The sequence below is a fragment of the Durio zibethinus genome, chromosome 13 (assembly GCF_047325235.1).
Source record: "Durio zibethinus cultivar Kanyao isolate XHJ-2024 chromosome 13, ASM4732523v1, whole genome shotgun sequence".
Taxonomy (NCBI): domain Eukaryota; kingdom Viridiplantae; phylum Streptophyta; class Magnoliopsida; order Malvales; family Malvaceae; genus Durio; species Durio zibethinus.
In genome coordinates, this window is record NC_143174.1 from 24352284 (window position 1) to 24378678 (window position 26395).

At 32.6% G+C, this 26395-nt stretch overlaps 4 protein-coding genes and 1 pseudogene across 7 annotated transcripts; 4 read left to right on the top strand and 1 right to left on the bottom strand.

Annotated features, from left to right (window-relative positions):
* Positions 1 to 931: 931 nt before the first annotated feature.
* On the top strand, positions 932 to 5265 carry LOC149515457 (uncharacterized; annotated as a pseudogene).
* Positions 5266 to 5882: 617 nt separating this feature from the next.
* Positions 5883 to 12414, top strand: LOC111303292 (uncharacterized). Of its 4 annotated transcripts, XM_022899435.2 has the most exons (7): positions 5883 to 6030; positions 6223 to 6437; positions 6732 to 6818; positions 7488 to 7670; positions 7767 to 7853; positions 7930 to 8001; positions 10108 to 12414. In XM_022899435.2, exons 2-7 carry the CDS (start codon positions 6249 to 6251, stop codon positions 12052 to 12054), a joined length of 2565 nt encoding a protein of 854 aa, XP_022755170.2. In that variant the 5' UTR covers positions 5883 to 6030; positions 6223 to 6248; the 3' UTR covers positions 12055 to 12414. The 4 variants fall into 4 exon arrangements, with proteins under 4 accessions (XP_022755170.2, XP_022755169.2, XP_022755171.2 ...); XM_022899434.2 differs by having other exon boundaries at positions 5883 to 6437; XM_022899436.2 differs by lacking the exon at positions 7767 to 7853 and having other exon boundaries at positions 5883 to 6437.
* A 3009-nt stretch (positions 12415 to 15423) lies between these two features.
* LOC111304232 (uncharacterized) lies at positions 15424 to 16937 on the bottom strand. Its single transcript, XM_022900760.2, has 2 exons — positions 16131 to 16937; positions 15424 to 15640 (listed from the first exon to the last, which is right to left on the bottom strand). Exon 1 carries the CDS (start codon positions 16905 to 16907, stop codon positions 16137 to 16139), a length of 771 nt encoding a protein of 256 aa, XP_022756495.1. The 5' UTR covers positions 16908 to 16937; the 3' UTR covers positions 15424 to 15640; positions 16131 to 16136.
* A 3935-nt stretch (positions 16938 to 20872) lies between these two features.
* LOC111304233 (vesicle-associated membrane protein 711-like) lies at positions 20873 to 22044 on the top strand. Its single transcript, XM_022900761.2, has 4 exons — positions 20873 to 21185; positions 21305 to 21495; positions 21565 to 21728; positions 21817 to 22044. Exons 1-4 carry the CDS (start codon positions 20966 to 20968, stop codon positions 21905 to 21907), a joined length of 666 nt encoding a protein of 221 aa, XP_022756496.1. The 5' UTR covers positions 20873 to 20965; the 3' UTR covers positions 21908 to 22044.
* Positions 22045 to 23700: 1656 nt separating this feature from the next.
* Positions 23701 to 26190, top strand: LOC111302605 (uncharacterized). Its single transcript, XM_022898436.2, has 2 exons — positions 23701 to 24394; positions 24697 to 26190. The coding sequence occupies exons 1-2, from the start codon at positions 23828 to 23830 to the stop codon at positions 25540 to 25542; spliced, it is 1413 nt and encodes a 470-aa protein (XP_022754171.2). The 5' UTR covers positions 23701 to 23827; the 3' UTR covers positions 25543 to 26190.
* Positions 26191 to 26395: the final 205 nt, after the last annotated feature.

Sequence of the window (26395 nt, forward strand, 5' to 3'; positions counted from 1 at the left end):
GCCATGTTTTGCTTGATACCTTCACTATCTAAAATATATTTGATAATTTATATATTTATATTTATTTATTTTATATTAAATATATATAAAATATAAATTTTATTATATTATAATTTATATGAATAAATGATATATAAAAAATTAATATTATTAAATATATATAATTTTTATTAACATTTTAAATTAAATTATTTTTATATAATATCTTCATATTTACTTTAAAATCCTTTGTACTTCATTTTTGGCCATGTTTACATTAGGACAAGTGCTTAAGAAAATTAAACTCTTTTTTTATTTAAAGATATTTTAATTAGATAAAATAATTTATATATTTGTATCATATAAATATTAAATTTTATATATTCAGATCGTATTTAATCTAAAAATTATATCATATGAAAATATAAAATATATATTTTTTAATTTTATTAAATTTATATATAATTATATTTAAAATTTAAAATTATATTATTTTTATATTTTTAATTTATATTATATTATCATATTATATTTTAAATTATTTAAAATAATTTTTAATATTCAATAAATATTCTTCAAGATATTTATTCTTCAAGATAAATATTCGAAAAAAAATTTGAGGTCGTAGGGAAAATTTGGTGTAGAAAAGATAAGGCTTGGATTTTTCTGTTTTGGGGGGACACGTAGGCATGAGTAGATAAACAAAATCGAATCTGCACCGTTTACTTGTCCACTTGACATTAATGGGAAGCAGCTGAGTAGGCATTAGTAAATTAAGTACTGACACATGGAACCGTTGGGGCATAAATATCTCCACGGCATAAAAAAGCGACAGATATCGTTACTTGTTCTTTTTTTTTTTAATTATCTTCACATGATTCTAGCCGTACGATACGCATCAAACCCCATAGATTAAAGGATGGAGATGGGAAAGATTTTTTTTTTTTGAGACATGACGTGGAAAGTCTGTATTAGATCATCGATTTTTTTAATTACTTTTGGATACCAAATTATGAGTATTACGAGGCTTGATTAGCAATTATTATATATTTTTTAGTTACATTATAATAATAAAGTTTTAATACAAATAAAAAAATTAATTTTAAATCAGATCATTGATATCCTTTTAAATATTTTTAATCATTAAATCAAAGATTTAAAGATATTATTATATTTTCTTACATTACAAGATACGATTTTAAAATTTAACATTATATTGTTTAATTAAATATGTATGTTATTATAGATTTAATTTTGATTCAACTGTCAAAAAATAGTGTAATACTTATATTGGTATATCTCATGTGTCAATGAGAACTTGATTTGGTGGTAAGGAGGAAACTCTAAACCCTTATATTAAAAATTTAAGTTTCATTATGTATAAGTTTGATTATTTCATTATATTTTAATTAATTAATTAATTAATTATTTAGTAATATATTATATATGAATGTAATAATTAATTATTATTGTATAAACTTAAATTTAAAATTTTTTTAATGTAATATATAAATTATGAATTTGTTAATTAATATGATACTCAAAAAATTATTTATCTATCACGTATTATTATTTAAAACTAATCACATTAAATATGAGTATCATTTTAATTAACAGATTAATAATCAATTATTATATTAGAGATTTTTAAATTTTAATGTCACATTAAAAATTTCATTATAATTTAAAAATTATTTATAATATTAATCTTATATATAATTATATATTGCATAAAAAGTAATATATATATATATATATAGTAGCCAAGATTTACATTATTTCTTATTTCATATTAGAATTTGGCCATATGGATGTTTTGAAATAAAAAATATGTTTTAAAGGTGAAAAGACAGTTTTTATGATTAAAATTATAATAATTATTTAAAAAATGAGGTTTTTAAGATATATTTTTATTAAAAAATTAAAATAATATATTATTAATTTCATATTATTAATATTTATACAAATGAGTCTTATGAAAATTTATCAATAAAAATGATAAATACCAACAATGTTGATTCTTAAAGTCTTTGAATAAACGGTTTACAATGTGGCACGCTCTATTTAAAATAAAAAGAGTTAATACGTAGTAGTATCAGACAATATGTCATAAATGTCACTTTGGTTAGTGTTAACACATATTAATATTTTATTACATTAAAAATTATTGCATACGACTATTTTTATATTATATATTTTTTAAACGAGCAATTTATTTTTATTTAATTTTTTGAATTTCTTTTGTTTTGATCATATTTAACTTTAAAAATATAAAATTTTTAATCATTTATATTATTATAATAAATAATAAATTTTTTTAAAATTCAAAGATTAAAAAAATCACATGAATATGAATATCTCGTAAAAAAAATAACATGAACATGGTCAAACTCATAAAATATGATGATTGATTGGTCAAAATGACATTCCCAAACAGTCCCTTATATGCCGCCCTAACCCAATACCGATTGGCGCGAAAACTGAAGCGAACGCAAAGTCCCAAATCATAAACTTGTCGGGTTCTTCACCTCCTTCGATTTAACTACCGTAGATCGTTTCGACAAGAAATCAAAACCTTAATGTCATCTAATTCCAAAACAAATAAATCGTTCGGTTAACTCGTTTACACTTCCAAGAACAGTCCAGTGACAGTCGTCCTTCAATCCAAGCCCTAGCTCGAAGTTCTAGCTGTCCTTGCAATTTAACCGTAGCCACTATGATGAATATGAAGAAATGTAAAATTCAATCACAAATTTTGTTTAATTTGATTTATATATATATATATATATATATATATTGGATGAATGCAGAGCTGATCAAGCTTTGAAGCGCTTGGGAGTAATAATATATCATCCTTCCCTTGTTGCTACAATTCCTGGTAATTCTTTTTATTTATCAGATTTTTAGTAAGATTTCAAAATTTTAATTTATTACTCTCTCTTATCATATCCGTTCATTTTGTTATCTTGTTCTCAGAAAGATTTAACTCTGTTGAAAGCTAGTGACTCCCTGAAAGAATCTTCGTTTTATCAGAGGGAAAATTTGAACAGGCTATTGAGGTTTGGAAGTCAATATGTGGTTCTGTTAGTGTTGCATACTTTAATTCTTCTGCTATGAACAGTTTTGGTGGTGATCTTTGTGCAATGTTGAATTGGTGTTTTGATGAAAATGGTAGCATGTTTCAGTATAAGAGTTAGCTTGGTTTACGTGACAAGGATCTGGAGTCTGCTTGCCTTTTCTTTCTCTGGCAAGGGTGTGGTATGTATTTTGGAATAGAGACTGACTTCAGATACAAGTTCATGTGGAAGTCGAAAAGAATGTGGTGGTGTCTGCAATTTATCCAGTGGCATTAACAATATTTTAGAATTTGCTTCCAGATAAAAGAAAACATTTGAATCCACTCATGTTTATAAAGCCTTCATTAACCTGCATTAGGTTAAAATTCTAATGTCTTTTGCAGTTGAATTGCAGGAGTTTCTGTGTAAGCTACAACTGGTTCATTGCCCAGCCTGCATCAAAGTTCCCAGGCCCTTTTGCCATTTCCAATTAAGAGTGCATCTTATGGGTGAAATGTTCAACATTTAGAACAGCTACTTTGAAAGCTGTCCTAACCATAGAAGTTCATTTGTAAGGTAACTAAAAGCAAAAGGTTTAATAATCCATCTTAACCATGATTGATATGAGAACTTAACCTAGTAGTTTATCCCATTTTTGTGGCAGCAAAAATCAGAATTGTGCTTGCTGCTTATTCTATTATCAAGGAGGCACATTTTTTTCGTAAACTTTTACCAAGAAACAGGCTGTAATTTGAGTTCAAATAATTAGATGGAGAAAATCTTCTCTGGTGTTTTTCTGTGTGTGTGTTCGTTCATTAGGGTGCTTAATATTTCCCAATCTCAAAGGCTGTTGCCCTTTTGTTGCTTAATATTCTTCAGAGTCATGAAGTTCATGAACATAAATATGGGAAAAGAACCATTCACAGGTCTTGTGAGTTTTAGCTAAATCATTCCTCTTGTCTATTTATGCTTCATGTTGAGATTTTTCTTTGTAAATGTTTACATGTTTATATTTCGCTTATGCGAGTGGGTTGCAGGGTATTTTCTGCATTAGCACGCATCATTATTTGGCTTCACTTGAAGCAAGATGTTCTTTCACTTTTTGAAGTTTGTGTTTTTGCTTTGCGATTTTTCATGTTACCACTAGCATGCTGAGGAAAAACTTCTTTTAAGCTCTTGCATCTCATTTATGTCGTCAATATATAGCCGATCAATTATAAAGCCCCAATGTACGCACAAACACATTAGTTAAATCAATGTAAGCCTTTTAATTGTGAAGTTGAGCAGGTGTTCTTTTCTTTTCTTTTCTTTATACAAATCGAGATGTAACACATGAATGAGAGATGACTTCAATTTCTACAAGCCTTTTATCCCATGGAATTGGCATTTTGTTGTTTTAATATTGGATGATGCTTATGCTGCAGGTAATATCCTGTCCACTGCTTCAATGGCTGTCACATCAAGAGACACAGGATGAAAGTGCCAAAAATCAACTTGGAATCCTATAGGCAGAGAGCCTCAATTGTTTACGAAGAAGTGAAGTCAGCCAACGCTAACTTTTGATTCTTCTTTCCTCTAACTTGAAGCATGCCACCTTGAGAAAAACACTTGGTCATCCAAATGCCTTGCTTTCTGATCCTATCATCATCTTTTGGAACTCCACAAATGGCAAGCAAATCAATTTGGAGTATCCCCAAAATCTGCTTCATGTTTTAGACAAGCTGTCAAGAAATGGAAGAATAAAGCAAATCATTTCTGGCAAGATGCTCTATGCTAGAAAACAACACCGCCCCACAGAGTTGCAAGGTCGCTGCAACACAGAGCAGTAGCTCAAAGAGAGTAGAGTTGATGGAGGGTATAATGGCTCAATTTAACCAAAAGGATAAGCCACCCTATATTCAAAACGAAAAAGGCTAGAACTGAGCATCAAAAGGAAGTAAGACGATAACTGCAGTGGACATGGTACTGGGATCCGAACATTCGGGAATCAGAAGCCATCACGGAGATGTTAAGCAGAGTCGGATGATTGTTTCTATCTATGACCCTGGTTTGTCATGGTATCAGATGTACTCATCTTCATCCCCTAAAATTATTTGATTTTGCATGAGAGTTTCACACGCTAATGGTCTATTTGGGCTTCCGTCCCTCAAAAATAGAGCATATTACTTAAGAAAATTTTTTTATTATAATGTTATAATTGTTCAATCAAAATAAAAATTTACATAAGGGTTCACCATTTATGGATATAGAGTTCATAAAAATTTTGATGGATCTCTCATAATTTTGAATTATAATTAGTTAATTGTATTACAATTGTTATAGGTGATATTATTTTGAAAAAAAAAAGGATTTTATAGTTGAATTTTTGTTTTTATTTTTTTATAGAAATTATGATACAATTATATGTAAATTAAGTCATTGTTATTCAAACAAATATGTTAATATTTTCATTTTCTTAATCACAGAAAATATAATTATTAAATTAATATTAATTCTTATCATTTTATACCCAAATAGCAGTATAATGCACTTCAATAATTTAGATTCATTAGTAAAATTCAAAATTTTTTTATATATAACATTAGATAATAATCCTTAAAATTAATAACAATAAAATATAATAAATGTATATTATTATTAGACGGATAACATGTAAGTTCATTAAAATTTTAAAAAATATAAAAATTTGTGTAATATTCTATTCAAATGAATTAATAGAGTAAAGTAGAGATTTAAGATAAATCTAAGATAAATTAAAAATTTATATATATATTTATATATATCAAATAATTGCAAATAACTTTGATTCTCTACTAAACTGCCCTATCACTGTCCGTGCTGCCGTTTAACCCATTTTGGACTAAAAAAAGAAACGAAAAAAAAAGGCCTCTTTCTCTCGAGTCTCTATTCGTATCTCTCCCCCAATTCCGTCGCGTAGATTTTTATTTTTTTTGGTCACTTCTGCAAATCAGGCGACACCCAGGCGGCAAATAACGTACGCCGATCTTTCCTCTTATGCAATTTCACCAAACTTTTTGAGGACTCCTACCAAAGAAATTCCCCCAAATTGAATTTTATTAAAAAACTAAGACATTTTCTTGTTAAAAGAAGCTAGGGTTTTTTTTTTTTTTAAATCCTCTACGCCTTAGGTTTTTTTATTTTTATTTTTTATTTTCAATTTTCTTAGCCCCGTTCGATTCGTCTGATCTGGTCATGGATTTGCGAGATTCATCATTGTCATCGGCTCCGAATCGAGATGTTATCGCCGGCGACGATGACGGTATTCTCTCCGTCACTTCTGCACTCGCTAAAGACGCCGCTCTTTACTTCCTGTCTAGAAAATTCGCCGAGTGCGTCGATATCTTGAATCAACTCAAGCCGAAGAAAGAAGACGATCCAAAGGTAAATTATTTCAAATTATTACGCAGATTCATGCCATTGACTCGATTCATTTCTTAATTTTTTTCTGTTTATTTATTTGTTTTTAAGTTGGAATTTGAAGTTTGTTTTCTAGTGTTTTATTGTGTATTTTTTGGGCTCGTTAATAATTGATTATCAACTGATTTCGATTGCCCTCACATTGAAATTGTGCTAACTACCAATAGCTTCACATCAGTGGCTTTTGAAATCTACTATGATTTTGCCCTTTTTGTTGGCGCTGTCTAAGTTTTTTGAACCAAATGGATTATTCTACAGATTCTTCATAATATTGCAATTGCGGAGTTTTTTCGGGATGGTTGCTCTGATCCAAAGAAGTTGCTTGAAGTCCTTAACAATGTCAAGGTACAATATTCTTTTTTTTTCCCCTTCCTCTGGGTTTACATGGCTGTGTACTCCCACCAAAATTTTCATTATTAAACAAGTTATGTACTTTCTGAGAAGAATGATAGTCCTGGCCTGATCATCAATTTCATAACTTTGAGGTCTTGTTTTCCCCAGAATGGATGGTGGGTGGAGGGGTGAACTGCCGCAGAACAAATAAGGAAAAAGAAAAATATTATCTTGTAGCACTCAAATGAAGTCTTTTTGCTTTTGCTGAAGCAAATCTGCTCAGCTTAAATCAAAGTTGTTTGCGTGGTTTTTTTAGTTGCAATCTGCTACTGTCATTTGTGGTACTCATTTGGCAATTTGAACAACGATTAGCTTTAGCATATAATCACTCCTAATTATAGTATATACTTTGGGAAATATAGTGGTGAAAATGATTTATGTATCTGACCCACTTTAATTTGAGCCTGAGTTTGTGTGTGTATTTATATTTCACCTCTAATAGCAGGGTCCCTGTAATGAATTTGTTTTCTTTCTCCCAGTTGCTCTAACTAGGAAATAAACAATTTTGAGGAGGTTGATTTGTGTCTAGCGATAAAGTTTTGTTGTATTGCTATGTTCAGGACTTATTTTGACTTACACTGCTATGTTTTTTTTTTTTTTTTCTTTTTTCTGTTGGTTCAGAAGAGAAGTCTGGAGCTTGCTTATGCATCTGGGGAACAGGTGGAGTCTGGTAGCAATATTGGAAATAAAGTTACTTCAGGTTCAAAAGGAAGCGATTCAACTACACATCAGTTTTCTGCTTCAAATGGTGCCGGTATTATTTATACAGATGAATTTGATACCTCTGTGACTGCTCTAAACATAGTATGTCCTCTTTCTATACTTTCAAGAGTTCATGTGCAATAATCTTTTCATCAATGGCTTGAAATAACATTTTTGTTCTGAATGTATCTAATTTAGGCAGTTATTTGGTTCCACCTTCATGAATATGCAAAGGCATTATCAGTTCTTGAACCTCTATATCAAAATATTGAACCAATAGAGGAGGTACTTTATATTTTTGTCATTTTGTTTAAATGATTGTTGGCTTGTATTAATTGTTTCCCTTTTTATTTATATGCAGACAACAGCTCTTCATATCTGCCTCTTGTTGCTGGATGTTGTGCTAGCTTGTCATGATGCTTCAAAATCTGCTGTAAGTTCTAAATATCTGTACTCTGATTACTTGGAATTCCTTCCGAAGTGAAAAATTCCTTGCTAATTTCCTCTGTGATCACTTTAGAGATTACTGTAAGATGGATATGAGTATGACTAACTATTAGACTTGTGATAAAAAAGCTAGCTTGTTTGTAGTGATGAGAGTGTGTCTGCCCTATAATCCTGATAAGCATGTTGCTAGATGACATCAAAGCACTTGCCAGTTAAGAACATTTAAATAAAGGAACTAATTTATTTAAAGGTGCTTTTGTTCCATTGGACACATCCATCAAAAGATAACCATTTTCATTTTTGTATAGTCTTGAATGGATGATTTGAAATGTTTTGGGTGATGATAAACCATTCCAATATATTTCTCCAGGTGATATTTTAAAAATGATTGTGTGGAGTGCCAAACTATTAAAGGTACCAAGTACTCCAATCAAATTAAAACTTTGAAAACAGGCAAGACACTCTAGCAAGAGTGTAGCACACCATTTTTTCTCTTGGTTTTCGATATCCTCATTTTCTCTTTTGCAATAACACAGTAATCGTTAAATCATGAAGACTGGTTTTGGTCTAACATAATCAATTATTTACAAGTCCTATCTTCTAAATGCACTTCATTTTATTTATTATATGTAGGTAACTAGATCTTAACTGTTTTTGCCTCCTAGAGTTGCAGTGTAGAAACCATCTTATTAATTTATGAAAGCTATATGAAACTATGGATGGTTGTTGCTTGTATAAATTCTGCAATACTACAGGGTACTTTCTCAATCTATATTTTAAAATAGGATTGCGTTGTTATTTACTGGTATTTCCACCCACTGAAGAAGAATGAACCACATCTGTTTTCATTTTTAAAAGGAACATATTCATTCAAACTCTTGTCCTTACCATGCTGTGCTTCTTGTACCAATTCCATCTTACATTTTATTTACAGGAAGCCACTTAAAGCATTTTCTTGTTGAACATCCTGAAAGTTTCTGCAAATGCCTTTTTAGTTAATAATATTTCAAAGTGCTTGGTGATGAGGCAAGCATCAAATATGTCACAATTTGTTGAAAAAAACAGCTTGTAACTCTATTTTTTTCCACTATGTATCTATGTTAGTATTAGCATGTCTTAAATGATATGGAGAATGCTCTTATTTTATGACTTTTGATGCTACTTTTAGCTTCACTTTTCCTATTTTCCAAATAATCACATTTATCTCTTAACTTGGCAAATGTTTATGTTTACTTTGTCTTTCTTTGTTCCTCAGTCCTGCTTAAAATGTCCCTACAAAATAATGGAATAATTCAGTTTATTTTGAAACTTCCGTGCCCCATGGAAAATGCTGAAAGGCTTTCCTGGTTCAGAATTTAGGATTCTAGAGCAGTAGTGCTTTTCATGGGTTGGTTAATTTGATATTTTCTAGCTAAAATAAGCTTTATTATATGATATTGGTTTTTTTATTTCTTTCACATTTTAGGTTTTCATTTTTGTACAGGTTAGATAGTTGTTCTAAGATTATCAAATTGGATAAGTTGCTTCCTTGTTTGTAGTCTGCTTGCTATCTCAATCTGTAGAATTGCCTATTATGCCTTTTTTCTTTGCTATATTGTTTTTTTGCTTATGAGATTGGTGACTTTATTTTGCACTGATAAGCATGGTTGCTATGAAGATTCATTTAAACAGTTAAAGCAGGCTTGGAGGCTTAGGCTGTTTAGTCCTGCCTGTTGGAGTCTGGTTTGGATTCACGCCCTCAGTATGGGCAGTTAGAACTCTGTTCAGAGTTCAGACAGTTGTAAACCCAGTTGGTACTCTGACCAAACGCCAATTCTTTTATAATACACCTTATATTGCTTATTATTTGAAGGGACTTTGTAATGAGTTGATGAAAAGATGGTTTACCATCTTGTTGGGTCACACATGGTTTGTAATGCATATAGGAATATAATTCCTAGTATATATTTTGAGTTTTTGGCATTATCATTTGGCATCCACTGTGGGTGCGCATGTTATTTAAATGGCAGGTTTTACCATGTTATGTTTTATTTAAAATTATTGTTTGTATCTTATATAACTTTGATGCTAAAACAGCTTTAATTATGTACAGGATGTATTAAATTATTTGGAAAAAGCATTTGGCGTTGGCAATGTGAACCAAGGGGACAATGGTAACATGGCTGTACAACAACCCGCAAATCTAGTTGGAAAATTATCCTCCGTTACGAGTAGCTCATTGGTCTCAGATGCTTCTGGTTCAGACTTAGCTGCTAGCATAAATGCCTCTGAGAATCCACTATCTAGAACTTTATCGGAGGACCCACTGGATGAAATGTTTTCAACACTGGATATTGGTGGACAGAACTTATCAAGGCCTGCTGGTCTTACATCCGCAAATGATCTTCCCAGGACCACAGTTGATAGATCCATCTCTGGTGTTGATCTGAAGCTCCAGTTGCAACTTTACAAGGTTCGATTTTTGCTTCTCACTAGAAATGTAAAGCTAGCAAAGCGTGAAGTCAAGCATGCTATGAACATTGCTCGAGGGAGAGATTCATCTATGGCTCTCCTTTTGAAGGCCCAGCTTGAGTATGCTCGTGGAAACCATAGAAAAGCCATCAAGTTGTTGATGGCATCAAGCAATCGGACAGATGCGGCAAATTCAAGCATGTTTAACAACAATCTAGGCTGTATTTACTATCAACTTGGGAAGTATCATATGGCTGCAGTGTTATTTTCCAAGGCACTTAGTAATTGTTCATCTCTTCAGAAGGAGAAACCTCTAAAGCTATTAACATTCTCACAGGATAAATCTCTCCTCATAACATATAACTGTGGGTTGCAATACTTGGCGTGCGGGAAACCAATACTTGCTGCTCGCTGTTTCTTGAAGTCAAGTTTAATTTTCTATAAAAGACCCCTCTTGTGGCTTCGGTTTGCTGAATGTTGTCTAATGGCTGTAGAGAAAGGACTTGTAAAAGGAAGTTGGACTCCATCAGACAGATCAGACATTAGGGTCAGTGTTATTGGAAAGGGTAGGTGGAGAAAACTTATAATTGAAGATGGAATATCTAGAAATGGACTTGTAGATTCTGTTGAAAAGGGTGATTGGGCGTTAGGTGGTGATGGGGAGCCTAAGCTTTCATTAACCTTTGCTAGGCAGTGTCTGTATAATGCACTGCACTTGTTGAACTTTTCTGAGTGGGGTCATTTAAAGTCTGTTTTACCCTCTAATTCATCCTTGGAGGAGAATGAATCGAGTGATGCGGCATCTTCCAAGAACTCAAACCATAAGGACGTACTTGGCATAGATTCGAAGTCTTCAAATATGTCTGTAGGTCTAGTTAACTCCAACGGGGATTTGAAAGAGCCAAAGGGGGGAACTAATCAGGAGATCATTCAGAGCTCCATCTTCTATTATGAAGATGTTTGCAGAAGAGAAAATCAGATGATTAAGCAATCACTTCTTGCTAACCTGGCATATGTAGAGTTAGAACTGGAAAATCCTTTGAAGGCCCTCTCTGTAGCACGATCTCTCTTAGAACTACCAGGTTGTTCCAGAATTTACATCTTTCTAGGTCATGTCTATGTGGCAGAGGCCCTCTGCTTGCTCAACAAGCCTAATGAAGCTGCAGAGCATTTGTCTGTTTATTTGTCTGGGGGAAATAATGTTGAATTGCCGTTTGGTCAAGAGGACTTTGAGCAATGGCGGGTGGAAAAACCTGTTGATTTTGAAGAATCAAATGGAGGAACATCAGCTGCCAAGAATCCTTCCCCTGAGGGCTTGCGGGAATTCATGTTTCTTAAGCCAGAAGAGGCACGTGGAACTCTTTATGCAAATCTTGCGGCTGTGTCTGCAGTACAAGGTGAACTTGAGCGGGCCAACCATTTTGTTATGCAAGCATTGTCACTGGTACCCAACAGTAGGGAAGCAACCATGACTGCAATTTATATTGATCTCATGCTTGGTAAGTCACAAGAAGCTCTGTCCAAGTTAAAACATTGTAGTCATGTCTGGTTCCTTCCCAGCAGTTTACAGTTGAATAAATCCTCCTAATGGTTGTGTGAGTGGTTCTAATTCAATCCCGTGTGGTCCTCCATTCAGTTGCTAGTTAGCAGGTAGATCAGCAATCCTTTGTAGAGGATTTGTATTATAAAATATAGTTCAATTCAGATAATAAGTTTTCGTTTATCTTTTTTTTGTCCCCTTCCATTTTTCCATATCTAGGGTTAATTTTTCAGTGGTGTGGCTGATTGTTTTGATAAGAGCTGATGCCCACCCGTGAATTTTAGATGTAATTCTAATCCAGGGTTATTGTGTTGTAGTGGTTGATCCCTCTGGTACTGAAGAATAGAGAGATAAATGTGCTCCTCTTGAGATTGAAACGGAATAGATTATATTCATTTTGAATTTAAATCCCAAGTCATTCATTCCAATGGGTTGTGCCTTGCCTTCCAATTTACATATTTGTTCAATTTTCCATTTTTTTGGGGCTCCGAAAATATTAAAATCTAAATCTAAATCTAAATCCATATTTAGGTCCCTTCAAATTACCCCACATTCTAAATTGTCCTCTCAACGTGAATGTGAAGGGGGGAGCACTTGGGAGACCAAATGACGTGTTTTTGCGACATTGTCAGCTTTGTAGAGTAGCGAAGCAAACATGAGAACAGCTCGAATCTGGCTGCTGGTCGATTTGGTGTTTGATTACAATTCATCAAAGTTTCGAACAAAAATCTGTTCATACAAAACCTAGATTCACCTAAAAGACAACTTTGACGATCCTTTCTGAAGCCAAACCTTGCTATAGCATACAACAATCGTGACTGTCAGATACGTTCTCTCATTTCTTGTAATATCTTAATCTCATATCAAAAGGTTTTTTGAATCTGTTATAATATATAAGTAAAATTTTAAATATAAATTTGTAAGATATTTTTTGTAAGATAAAATCATAAAACTTTCATATCAAAACGAACAATACTTCATAAGTTAGATGTAGATCTCCATAAATGATATTAAAATAGTTATCAGTTGGATAAGAACTAAATACTATGCTATGAGAGTCATCTTTAAAATCTTGCGGGATTTAAGTGCTATACAGTGAAAATCAACCAATATTTGGTGTGATCTGTGTATACTTTGTATTGGACTTGTCCAACATTTGATATGATTCGATAAATCTATGTGTTTTATATTGGATTTGATGGGGATCTTAGATTTTAACAAAGAGAATATGTAACACTTCAATCTTATATTGAGGATTATGTGAATCTACTATAATATATAAGTAAAAACTTAAACTCAAACTTCTAAAACCTTATATATATATTTTCAATATCCAATCCCTTGCACGAACTATTTATCATATGGAATTGTCTGATAAAATAGATGATCTCATTAAACTTGACAACAGCTATGAGTCTTTAATTAATAATCAGCCATTAATAAGCATTGGAGTAGTTAGACTCGCGAGATTTGGATGGTTTGGAGACTGAGTCTTCAATATTTGTATTTAGGTTGTAAATTGTAATAGTTCTATCTTTGTTTGATTGTTTGGATTATATGGTTGTTAAGACAGAACATCCAATGTTTGCATACGAGGATGACAATGACAATACGTACTGATACTAACAATAAACAACTTAATTTTGTAATGTTGCTCAACGCTTTCTTCGTTTCAAATTTACTCCACAATCATCTTGTTTATAATTGGCTGGATTCTTTTACTATCGTATGACTACATTATTAAGCATGACAGCAAAGGCAATTTTGTCATGGAACTACATAAATCTGTACCATTCATCAAAATTTCTATTTACTGCTTTATGTTTCCATGAAGTGGTGATAAAATGAATTCTGGTTATGTGTTAAATTTGAGGTTTCCTAACCTATCTGTCTGGCCAAAAAAAAAAAAAAAAAATCTGTTTGTCAATAGATTTCAAGGTGAATAGTTAACTTCTTCGTGGATCACTTGCCATATGGCCTTGAATGAACCAAAAGAATGAATATCTCCTGAATTCTAACAGAAACCCTTATCAAAAGATACCACATGTAACATTTTATTATAGAAGATAGAGACAAACAAGGTTCGTGACTTCATGTGCCATAGCTTAAAATTGGTCCCCTAGTGATCTTGGCCAATTCCATTGAACTGTATTCTTCAAGTTGCGCCTTGTGATCGATTTCTAGCTGATTCCTATAGATCATCTTCTGCTTGAAGAACGAGAAAAGCTAAATCAAGAAAAAGAAACAGATAAATGAAGAAGATAAAGTTATCTATGGTTCTAGGATTTACTTTCCTGATTCTCTCCCATTGTTTTTCATTGTAGAAGACGCACACGATGGAGCTTGCCAATGCAGTGGTTGAAAATAAAAAGAGAGATGAAAATTTTAAGAATAAGTTATGGTCTTTTGTCCATAATGGACCAATTGAACATGTATGGTTCACCAAAATTTCGATGCAATTGATTTTTCAGGTTGCTATTGAGTTCTTCACGATCAAACATTCAAATGTTCCATAGTTTTTTTTTCTTCTTTTGAATAATTTTCAATCAAAACTTATAATGCACATTAGGCCTAATTGTCATTGTCATCAGCTAGTTTAGATGATATAAACTATTTGATAACAATATCTTATACAAGACGGTAATAATCCTACTAGGATATTAGAACGGATTCTATTTTTTTTTTTTTTCAATAAAAATTTGAATTTTAAGAAAGGCGAAGCCAAACATAGAAACACAAGAAGAAAAAGGGATGAAGAGTAATGAAATGGCTTTGAATGCAACTATAAAAGGTTGCTGTCTGGTGTACTAGATCTGTCTCAGACCATTTGTATTGTAGCCTTCCTCAGTTCCTATCATGCATGGAATAAAAAAAAAAAAAAGCTTACTTCATGTAGGGGTCTCTGTCGTTTTTCTAAAAGTAATTAACTCTCCCAGAAGGCATTTCCAGTCTCCAACCATAGTTTCTGAAAGTAACATTGTACCATGCACAGGACCAAAATATCGAAAAGTTTACTAAGGAGTAATGACTCCAAAACCCAAAATATTCGATCATTGTGACACTGATCATCGGAGGTGCAATTCTCAAAGCCCATTGAAACTCCGAAAACCATAATCTTTGATCTTTCTCTCTCAGTGTCTTCAATATTAAGATGATGACCTAAAAGGAAAGCTATCAAATTGAATGGTGGATTTTGGTGTAAGGTACTTATAACCATCTTTTTCAAAGTGGGGATCCAGAGCCATTTTCTGAAATATTATGAGGCAGATTCTCCAGGGGATCAAAATTTTGGTTTCTTAAAGGCTTTAAAATTTCAGGACTTTTAACATGCATTTTGCTTTAGAAAGTGATTAAAAATTGAATAGGAGATATTGAAAAGTTATACCCCTACATGATAATCCCTGAAAATCATTAACATAGAGAAATCATTCTTGATTGCTTCTTTCGTCGAAGACAAAAACACACTTGCAACAATCTTTAAAAAGAAAAGTAAAAACAAATGGTGTTACAATAAGAGCTAGCCAGCTGAGATTTCCAATCCAATTGAGAGAAAGAGAGGAAGGGGTAGGAGAGAAAGAGAAAGCTCGACATCCTCTCATGTCGATTTCATCAGAAAGTCCATGAATCTAGCAGCCTGCAAATCCGTACGCCATGAAATCTAATGAGAAAAAAAGTTCCTGGAATATTCGTACAGTACAGCAGAAAGAAAAAAAATAACAAAGCAAAAAGTCATTCATTATTTAGAGTGCAAAATGTCAAACTGCCATACTTTATTCATTCTTTTTGGTTGAATCACTGCACTCCTAAAGTTATTTTTTGGCTTTTGTTCCTTATGACTTGGATTAAGTTAAAACAATGCTCGACCCTTTTTTAAAAAACTTTGAGCTTGGCATGAGATTTTTGTTTTTTTTTTTGTTGAAAACTTTGATTGTACCCAAAAAGTAGTTCAAAACATCAAAGACGAGAGGTATTTTATTTCAATAAATTCTGAAATAACCATATAATCTTCTTTTTCGCTTAAAATTCAAGAAAATTCCAATATATAAGCACCTTAACAAACATTTAAAGCTTCGAACCACAGAAAGCATATTTGAATGAAGGTGATATAGATATAAGTACTTAACTTTGATCTAGAGAGAGCAAGTATAACTGGAAGGAGGTGTCTTCCCACAAGTGACAAGGAGCTGAAGAGCAAGTGGCACATAAAAGTTAAGGTTGAGAAGCTTGAGCTTGAGAGTGGTGCACAAGCAGACTGCAGCTTCGAGCTCAACAAGTCCTGAAAGAAGTGGACAGCATGCATTCACAACTGTGTCACCATGGCCAATGTGCACCAAACCTCCAAGGAGATCCACACAAGCACCCAATTTTAGTGTGTCAACAGGGCAAGTGGCCTTGAATGGTGGAGGTGGGCAGGGTTTTCCACTTGGTGGCTTAGTAATTGGAGGCACTGTCACCGGAGGAATTGCCACTGGAGGGAGTTTAATCGGTGGCTTCACAATTGGAGGTACAGTCACTGGAGGAACTGTCACAGGAGGGAGGTTAATTGGTGGCTTCACGATTGGTGGAACTGTCACTGGAGGGATGTTCACTGGGGGTTTTGCAATTGGAGGGACAGTCACTGGAGGAACCGTCACAGGAGGGAGGTTAATTGGTGGCTTGACAATTGGAGGAACTGTCACTGGAGGGACGGTCACCGGTGGTTTTACAATTGGAGGGACAGTAACTGGTGGCAAGTTGATTGGAGTTTTAACAATGGGAGGGATAGTAATGGGGCCTTCAGGGGACTTTCTCTTATGTTTTGGCTGTGCCTTGCCACAGGAACCACAGCCAAGAATTGGAGTGGCTGATGAAATGAAAAGCATGCAAATGAGGAGGAGAGCTGAGATTTTGCTCGAGTCCATTTTGAGAGAAAGACAGTCAAATTGGAATATGTAAAATTTTCGTAGGTAAGCAGGAATTATATGGGAATAGTGACGAGTGCAAGAGAGAAAAAAAAAAGGCCACAGAAGAAGCAGGTCACGTGAACATGTGCTAAGCTCAAAAGGCAGCTGCCAAACTTTGCTTGCCAAACTTTGCTAGTTGGCAAACTATTGCTCTGCCGTTACAATCTCAACCTCTATGTACAGTACAGGCTTGGATTAATCTTTCCATGATGAGGTTCAAATTCTATCTCTTCACATCATTCTTCATCACCTTGCATGCATTGCATGAATGATATACATAGATAATCCAAAACTATATATTAATACTTTAGCTGAGGCAGCTAAACTATATATTAATATTTTTAATTTTTGAAAAAAAAGGTATGAGATTAGATGCTATAAAAATCTGAACCCATCATAGTATGGACTGTCAACAGAAAATTTTTTAGACAAATTAGGTTCAGAACTTAGATGTGGCTGATTCATTTCCCTTGAAATTATTTGACATGTGAAAAAGCTTTGGGCAAAAGTTAACTATTATTGTAACCAATTTCATCAAGTTAATGACAATGTAATTGCCTAAGAGAAAATTAAACTTTAACTTAAAGCAGAATAAAAGGAAAAACAAATTAAGATCACATTCCTTTGCATATATATGTATCCTTTTTTCTGCTTATAAGCCAACTGTGAACCACTAATGAAATTTTGTCCCATGATAGCATACAATTCAGACACAAACTTCACTACAGACTGACTTTCTTTCCAATTTCTGGTCATATATAGGAATTGAAAGAGAAAAGATGATGAGTACAGCAAGGCAAGCATGTGAGATGGTGGTTGGATCGAGTACTGAAAGAGAAGAGAATGGTGGTGGGGGAGATGGCATAGTCTGTAATCGATCAAAAGACTTTTGGTGTTAAGAGAGAGCATCCGTGAATGCATGGTTATAGATATGTTTGAGAGGCTGGCCTTTTTTGTATTCTTCTCGTTCTCCATCCGTGATTCTGCTTTCCTCACTCTCATGATGTGATCGGTCGGCCCTTTCTCTGTCTTTAATTACCTTCCTCTCACTTTCATCAATACTACCTCTCTTCTTCAACAAATAATAGGGTTTTGTGGTGACATACATGCTTGCATGATAGTGTGATCAAGCTTTCGCTATATATAGGATTAGAATGTGTTAAATCCTTTGGAATATTTTTCCCTAAATGAAGTTTTTTCTGGGTATATTCATACATATAGTTAGGAAATTAGTTCAATTAGTAAGAATTTGTTGGAAATGCCCTTCATTTTTACATAATAATTTGGATGATTCTTAACTAATTTCCTGTGTTGGTTTGAGTTTTAGCATTTTCCTAAAATGATTTATGTTACAAAGTATATCGCAGCTTAAGGATAAATGAAGATATTGCACACGTTGGATTTGAATAACAAATTTGTTAAATATTATATTTTAAGTATGATTATATAAATAAAATTATATTAAACTTTAAATTTATTTAATAATAGTTTTTTGGAGAAATAATTGATGTGATATTTCAATCATTGTACTTCCATTTATTTACAAATTATTTTCTCTCTTTAGGGAAGTTAATTATATTAGCTGCATGCAAAAACCATGAGACCATGACCAAATCTCTTGTGCTCTAGTAGGGGTGAGAAAAAAATCAAGTAACCCTAAAATCGATTTAAAATTATAGTGTTTGATTCAATTTAGATTATTTTTTTTTATTTAGTTTGAATCAAGTTTATATATTAAATATATATTATATTCAGATCAAATTTCAAATCATGAGATGAAAAATAAAAAAAAAGAATCGAATTATATATAATTTTTAATTTTTACATATATTTTTAATTTTTATAAAATAAAAATAATAATTTTATATTAAAATAAATATAAAAATTAAAAACTAATAAATCGGACTGAACCGATAAAGTTCAAATCGATTAAAAGTTGTTTGATTCGAATTTGAACTAAATTTTAAATTTTCATATTACTATACAATATTTTTAGAAAATTAAATTAAATTTGATCCAAACTGTTATCACCTTTATTTTACAGTACTTCGTTTATGTAATAAACCAACTCATTATTAATTCACTCTCCAGCTTAGTGTCTTTGTATTGAGAAAAACATTGAATTTTGAGATGAGAAATTAAACAAGTTGAAAGAAAATATACACTACTAGTAAATACTTTAAAAAATCCAATATTTTAACTTTTTTTAGAATTAATGCCTTTTGTCTTTTGTAGAGTCCAACCACAAGTAACTCATGTACAAGTTGATGGACATATTTTCTTGTTCTGAAGCAGAATATGATCATTTTGAGTTATTTTTTTGCTTGTTATCCTCTACGTTTTAGATTATGCTCTTTTGGCTTTAGCAAGACATAACAAATCCAATTTATAACTCTTGAAACATTCCGTTTAAAGATAGATATAAGCATGTTTTACTTAAATTTTTGAACTCGAATTTTTTTAAAATGATTATATAAATTAATTAAATTAAATCTAAAATTCATGTACGATTAAAAATTTTGACAAATATTTTCTAATACAAAATTTTCAAGTTCATGTTGGATGATTTCAAATTTTAACTAAAATATTATTAGTTACTAAACTAGATTTTCTATTACAGTTAATATCAATTTAGTCCTCAATGTGTATGATAATTGATAAAACCTTCCTAAAAAGCGCCAACAAGTGCAATCCAATTTGGGCCAATGATTTCAGCTAAACGAAACGAAGTTCTCAGCCCAAATTTTAATTAAAGCTGGGAAAGTTTTTGAATGAGGGCCCAGGAGTTACATCATGGGCCCCCATTTCCTAATGTGGCAAAGGGCATCGAACATTTTTCAGATTCTTAAATAAATTTCAAAATGGTTTTTTACATTAAAAACTATTGATCATTAATGCTAATTAAAGATTTTATAAATAATTTAATAATAAATTAACTAAAATGAACTTAAATGAGATTAAATGGATGAGTTGAGCCAAACCTTAAGTAAATATTTAAAAATGTTAATTAGACCCACTGGCCGGCCACAGACACCTTTTATTCAACAAAAGTTTCATCATATTTTATTATATTAATCCATTTAATTTTGGATTCACCTCTGTCCTTTATTTATCCCTCCCACGTCCTACTTGGGTTTAATTACTTCTGTGTCATAGAACATCTGTAGATCCCATGATGGGAAACCTGATGAAGCTTACTCTTTGATCATTTGGCGATCTCACCATTCCATCAATCCTGTTTTTGATGTTTATGGCCATGCTTGGGGGCTACTTGTATCTATAATTTTTTTTAGTATGAAAAATTAGGGGATAAATAAATAATTTGATCTTTTATATTAAAATAAAAAATATTGTATTCGATAATTTAAAATAAATAATTAAATATTAAATATTTAAAATAATTTTAATAAATTATTATTGATTGAATTCGAATTTAAAATTTTTATAATGAGATAATAATTTTTTACTAATTAAATTGATCACTTATTCGTATTTGTGTCTATAATTGTATAATGGGAATTTCATCCTTAAAATTCACTTCATCCTATATCTATTTCTATACATGATTCGGCATTTTTAATCTGAAAGGTTTTATTGGTCTTGCAACTTACATGGTAGTAAAAAAATGTCTAATCCAGACTTTATCTCTTTTCTTTTCTTCAGTGGTCCGATTTCCTCTCCCATGCATGTTCCCACCACCAAAACCCATTTTTATTGGTCCACGTGTCCTTTTCCCCGCCAAACTCGGATGAAAGCCCGTCGTCCTAGTTTTTCCACTCCGTCCTTCAAAAATCCAGGTCCCTCCACGTGGATTCTCTTTCTTCTATATTTTCCATTTCCCCTCTCCTCCTTTTTTTCCTTTTTAATTATATTTTCCCCTTAAATTTACCCAATCTCTGCCCCCTCCACCCCCTCCCCCCAAAAAAACCAGCTGAGCTCCGACCCATCTCCATCTTCAAATCTAACCGCCCCCCCCCAACCAGAGGAAAAAACAGGGAAACAGGGATTGCAGTGCAATGGGGATATATTATGGCATGGTAGCGAGGGGGCAGGTGGTGTTGGCGGAGTTTAGCGCGACCCAAGCAAATGCGAGTACAATCTCGAGACAGATATTAGAGAAGATGAACGAAGCAAAGAATGATAGCAATTCTTCGTTTTCGCATGATCGTTATATTTTTCATGTGAAGAGAACCGATGGCCTCACCGTTCTTTGCATGGCGGATGATGCCTCTGGAAGTTTGTTGCTCATAAAATTATTTCATATTAATTTGGGGGTTATTATACCTAGTTAGCTTTTAAATTGTGTTTCGTACTATTTACCTTCCTGATAGGTTTCATGTTGATATTATGTGTAGGGAGAATCCCTTTTGCTTTCCTTGAAGATATCCATCAAAAATTTGTTAAGACCTATGGTCGTGCTATTCTTTCAGCTTCAGCTTATGCCATGAATGATGACTTCTCCAGGGTCCTGAGTCAACAAATGGAACATTTCTCAAATGATCCAAACGCCGATAGATTAAACCGTTTGAAAGGGGAAATGAGCCAGGTAAAATTTTCGAATATAAATGTGTTTCTTTGAAACATGGATATCATTTTTATAGTTTTGTACATATAGGTACGGAGTGTAATGATTGACAACATTGAGAAAGTTTTGGAGAGAGGTGACCGCCTGGCGTTACTGGTTGAAAAGACTAGTACGATGCATGGCAATTCACTTCGGTTCAAAAGGCAATCTCGTCGTTTCAAAAATTCTATGTGGTGGAGACATTGTAAGTTCACGTAAGTATGCATTGAAAGATTATTGGTGGGGTTGATTCAATTCCATTTCAGTTCCAGTATTGAAATTGTTGTTGTTGTTGTCTTGCAGGGCGACATTGATACTACTGCTTCTGTTGATCATCGCATATGTTCTGCTCACGTTTGTTTGTCATGGATTCTTTTTGTCGTCCTGCATATGATGTAACACGGTAGCGGCTTTCATGGTTTGTCAATTATTTTTTTGGTCTTGTGATGTATTGGAAATGCTATTCACGTTTATGGTCAGCTGTGTTTCTGTAAATGCCTGCAATGATACAAGTTTATAAGATAAATATTTTGCCAATTTTGAATTTTAAATAGAGTTAATTATAATTTTGATACCTGAATTTTAAAAAAAATATATAAATTGATATCGAAACAAACAAAATATACAATTTACCCCTTAAAATTTCAAATTGTATAATATATTAACTAAAACTCTAGTTCTATTAACCATAGTAGCTTATACATGCAACATTTGACATATATTATCAAGTTATGTGTTCACCACACATATTATCAATATTTTTTTAATATAAATTAAATATACATATTTTTTACTTTAACTGTAAAAATTATTTAATATCAATCGATATTTTTTGTCATGTGATATTTACATGAAAGTTTTTATATAATATTTAACATTTTTATTTAACAAATAATATACATATAACAAAATTATATTAATTAAATGTTATATAGGCGAATTATAATAACAATAGTAGAATTTGAATTAAAATAATACATTATTTAAAAATTTAGAATGTAAATTATATATTTTATTTTTTAAGTACCAATTTGTATATTTTTTTAAAATTTAAGTACCAAAAATATAATTAACTAATACGTAAATAATTCAAATTATTTTTATTAATGTATTAAAATTGAATAATAAATAACAAATTTTATCTTTAAATTAAATTGTACATTATAAAAATTTAAAAATAAAACTAAGTAAAAGTTTGTACATATCTATTTGATACGCACAAATCTTCAAAAAGTTGCAAAATCTTTGTAAGAGCATACCAATAGCAACACTTCAAAGTATACAAGTTTCATGATCAATTTCACTTTCAGCAGACTTTTTGGCAAACTCTTTGCTTAGGTATTACCACCATACCTAATTATCATTATTCAACCCTAAAATAGTTGAAACAAATTTTGTTAAACAAGCTTAACGAGTTTCAAAGGATAATTTTTTTTATTAGCCTAGGAATTATAGCAACCATCAGAACTCCCCAAAGATGTCGAAGAGAGAAAATCAATTATTTGTCTAGGAGATCTCAACTATGACTTCCTTTCAAAACCACCAACAAATACATATATATATTAATTTTAAAAAATTAATTATTTGCCGAAGAATCTAACATCCAAGGCTTATGCTGCTTTCATGGCCAAGAAAAAAAAAACAGATGGAGTGAAACATAGTGACAATTCTTGGTTGATGAAAGATAATTAAGAAATCAAACTTAGCTTGGATAATTACTAATTTTTTATTTAATTCGAACAAATAAATTATGGATTCGGCTAAAAGAATATTAAATTTCTTATAAAATCAAAGTAATTACTTGAAAATTATCAGCAAGGTAAGAATATTCTTTATATGAGGGGAACATGTCACATATCCTTTAGGTTCGATTTGGATTTATTGTAAGAGGATATTTATCATGAGAAAACTCTTTGGGGTTTGTGAGTTGTAAAATGTCACCGAATATTTAAATTTTGTTTGATAAGATATTATTGTATATTTTGAATAAAGATATTAATGAATTATATGCTTTTAAGGTTTTCGAAATTTGTCTTTGAAATGCCAGATGAATTTAATAATACTATTATTTATGGAACTAGCTATCTCATAATTTGCGCAATAAGAATGATTTTTAAAAAATAAAAAATCGTAATCTAAATATAAGAAAATTTTAAGTGTTAAAATTTAAATTCAAAATATGCCATCTTTTACTTGAATTTATCCGTGGGTGCTGAGGGAAAGGACATTTTTTTTTTTCCATATAAATGTGGTATATGATTGCATTTTTTACTTGAACACAAGGGTTGCCTCTTCGTGTGTCTATGCAAAGAAAATGGAGGGGAAGCTCTATGAAGCAGCGGTAGAGGGAAGTGTCATTTCTTTGCTTAATTTGCTTCATGGGGATGCATTGCTTCTTGACAGATTTATCACCGGCTGTTACCCTGAAACACCTTTGCATATAGCTTCTATGGTTGGACATGCAGAATTTGTGGAAGAAATTGTCACTCGAAAGCCTGAATTAGCTGAAGAACTTGACTTACGAAGATCATCACCACTTCACTTAGCATCTGGAAAAGGGCACCTCAACATAGTGAAAAGATTGCTCCAGGTTAATGCTGACATGTGCCTTGTTTGTGACAGAGATGGTAGAAACCCTCTGCACGTTGCTGCAATCAAGGGTCGTATGAATATTTTGAGAGTTTTGGTTCAAACCAGACCCAAAGCAGCTCGAATGCTGATAGATGGGGAAGAAACCATTTTGCATGTGTGTGTGAGGTATAACCAGCTGGAGGCACTGAAGTTCTTGCTGGGAACTATTGCCGATCATGAATTTGTCAATTTCAGGAATTCTGAAGACAATACTATCTTGCATCTAGCTGTGGCTGACAAACAAATCGAGGTACGCTTGATAATCAACAAAGGAATCAGGGTCTAACAAATTAGTTCAACTCCCTGTAAGTAACTTCAGAAAAAATTTGTCATGAAATTTGTTCAATCTATTGCCAGAGTCTTTATTTAGACATGGAATTAAGTGAAATTCCAGTAGTTGAGGAAGTTATAACTTGAATTTGCTAACTACCCTTATTGCTATCATCATCGACTGCATAGTTTTTGTTGTTTGGTGCCTGATCCCATACGGAATATATGAACATTTAATCATTGATCATTTGTTATAACCTAAGTTCAATAATCAAATTGCAGGTTGTAAACTTTTTGATTGCAACTACCACAGTAGAAGTGAATTCTATAAATGCAGATGGCTTTGCACCGATGGATCTTTTGTTACAAGATGAAAGATATCCAAAATTTATGGCAATTTCAAGGTCTCTTCAATGTGTTGGAGCTGTGCGTTCAAAGGATACCTATTTATCAAAGCATAAACTTAAAGATGTAAGAACCAAGATCTTATCTCCACCTACATGTTATCAAATGAATGTTTCTTACTCCAAATATAAAGTTTCAAAGAATATTAATGGTAAGAGGCACGATGATAATTGGCTAGGAAAAAAGCGAAGTGCATTGATGGTGGTAGCATCACTGCTTGCTACCATGGCTTTCCAAGCTGGTGTCAACCCCGCTGGTGGTATTTGGCAAGACGACTCTCAAGTTGACTCCACATCAAAGCCGCACAAGGCAGGAAGTTCCATCATGGCAGATACTCATCCAATTCAATATAAATATTTCCTGGTTTACAACTCCGCAGGTTTTATGTCATCTTTCGGCATTATCCTATTGCTCATGAGTGGATTACCATTAAACGGGAGATTTGTCGTGTGGATTTTCATGGTGATTATGTGGGTTGCTTTATATGCAATGTCAATGTCATATCTGATTTCAATTTTTGGTTCAATACCTTTTGGTGACTCCACAGTGCCTTTGAAAGTAATACATGGTTCGTATGGCAGTTGGATCGGCTTCGTTTTGCTGCTTCTTCTGTGGCATATAATTCGTTCGACAACCAAGATGATACGGTATCTTAGAAAAATGATGAGAGAAAGAGAGACCAACTTCATGCTCTATGGTTATTGTGAGCCATGCCAAGTTTAATGCGCAAAATCTTTTCGTCTTTCGGGTGAAATTCCCAATTTAAGCTCAAATTTTTTACAAGGTAAAAGTGTGCAAAGTTCTATATATGGTTTGTAAACTAATTTCGAAATCATGAACTGTTCCAACCTTACCTTAATGTTTGAAAGGTTCTCTAAACTACCATCTAAACCCCACCCTCTACCGAAAAGTGAAGACTTGAATCCTGAAACCTGAGAAAAGATCTCGGATGCGTCTCCAAAGATCAGCGGTGCCACTGATTCAAAGCTCAATTGGCAGTAATAATTCCTCATAAAGCAATACATTCTGTAAACTTCACAGTTGTCACTCAGCAGTATCCATTGGCTTATTCACCTTCGTAATACCTGAATATGGAAAGTGAATTATTTCTTGCCTTGATGCATTTTCTTTGGTAGCTTTCTCATTTATAGCTTGGAGAGGGAAAAAAAAACTATACTACATCCCATTCCAACTCAAAACTTGTTTAATCAAAACAAGAGAAGGATGTTGTAAATAGAAGTATCAAAAGAGAGACACCGAACGATTGTCTAATCAACCTGTACCAGCACTTACTTGGAAAAAGTATCTTTGCCTTAGAGAAACTGAGTAATATACGAGACATTCTTGCATAAGTTTTCATTCATCATTTCTAACAAAGTGGGTTTCCTGGCATCTTTTAGCATCATCCTGTTGCTTATAAGTGGATTACCATTAAGGTGTAGGTTCTTTATGTGGGTTGCCATAACTGGGATGGCATATCTGGTATCTATCTCAGCTTTCACACCTCAAGATGCAGACTATTTGCAACTCAACAAAATAATAAATGCAGTACTGTTCGCTCGGCTTGACGCTCCTG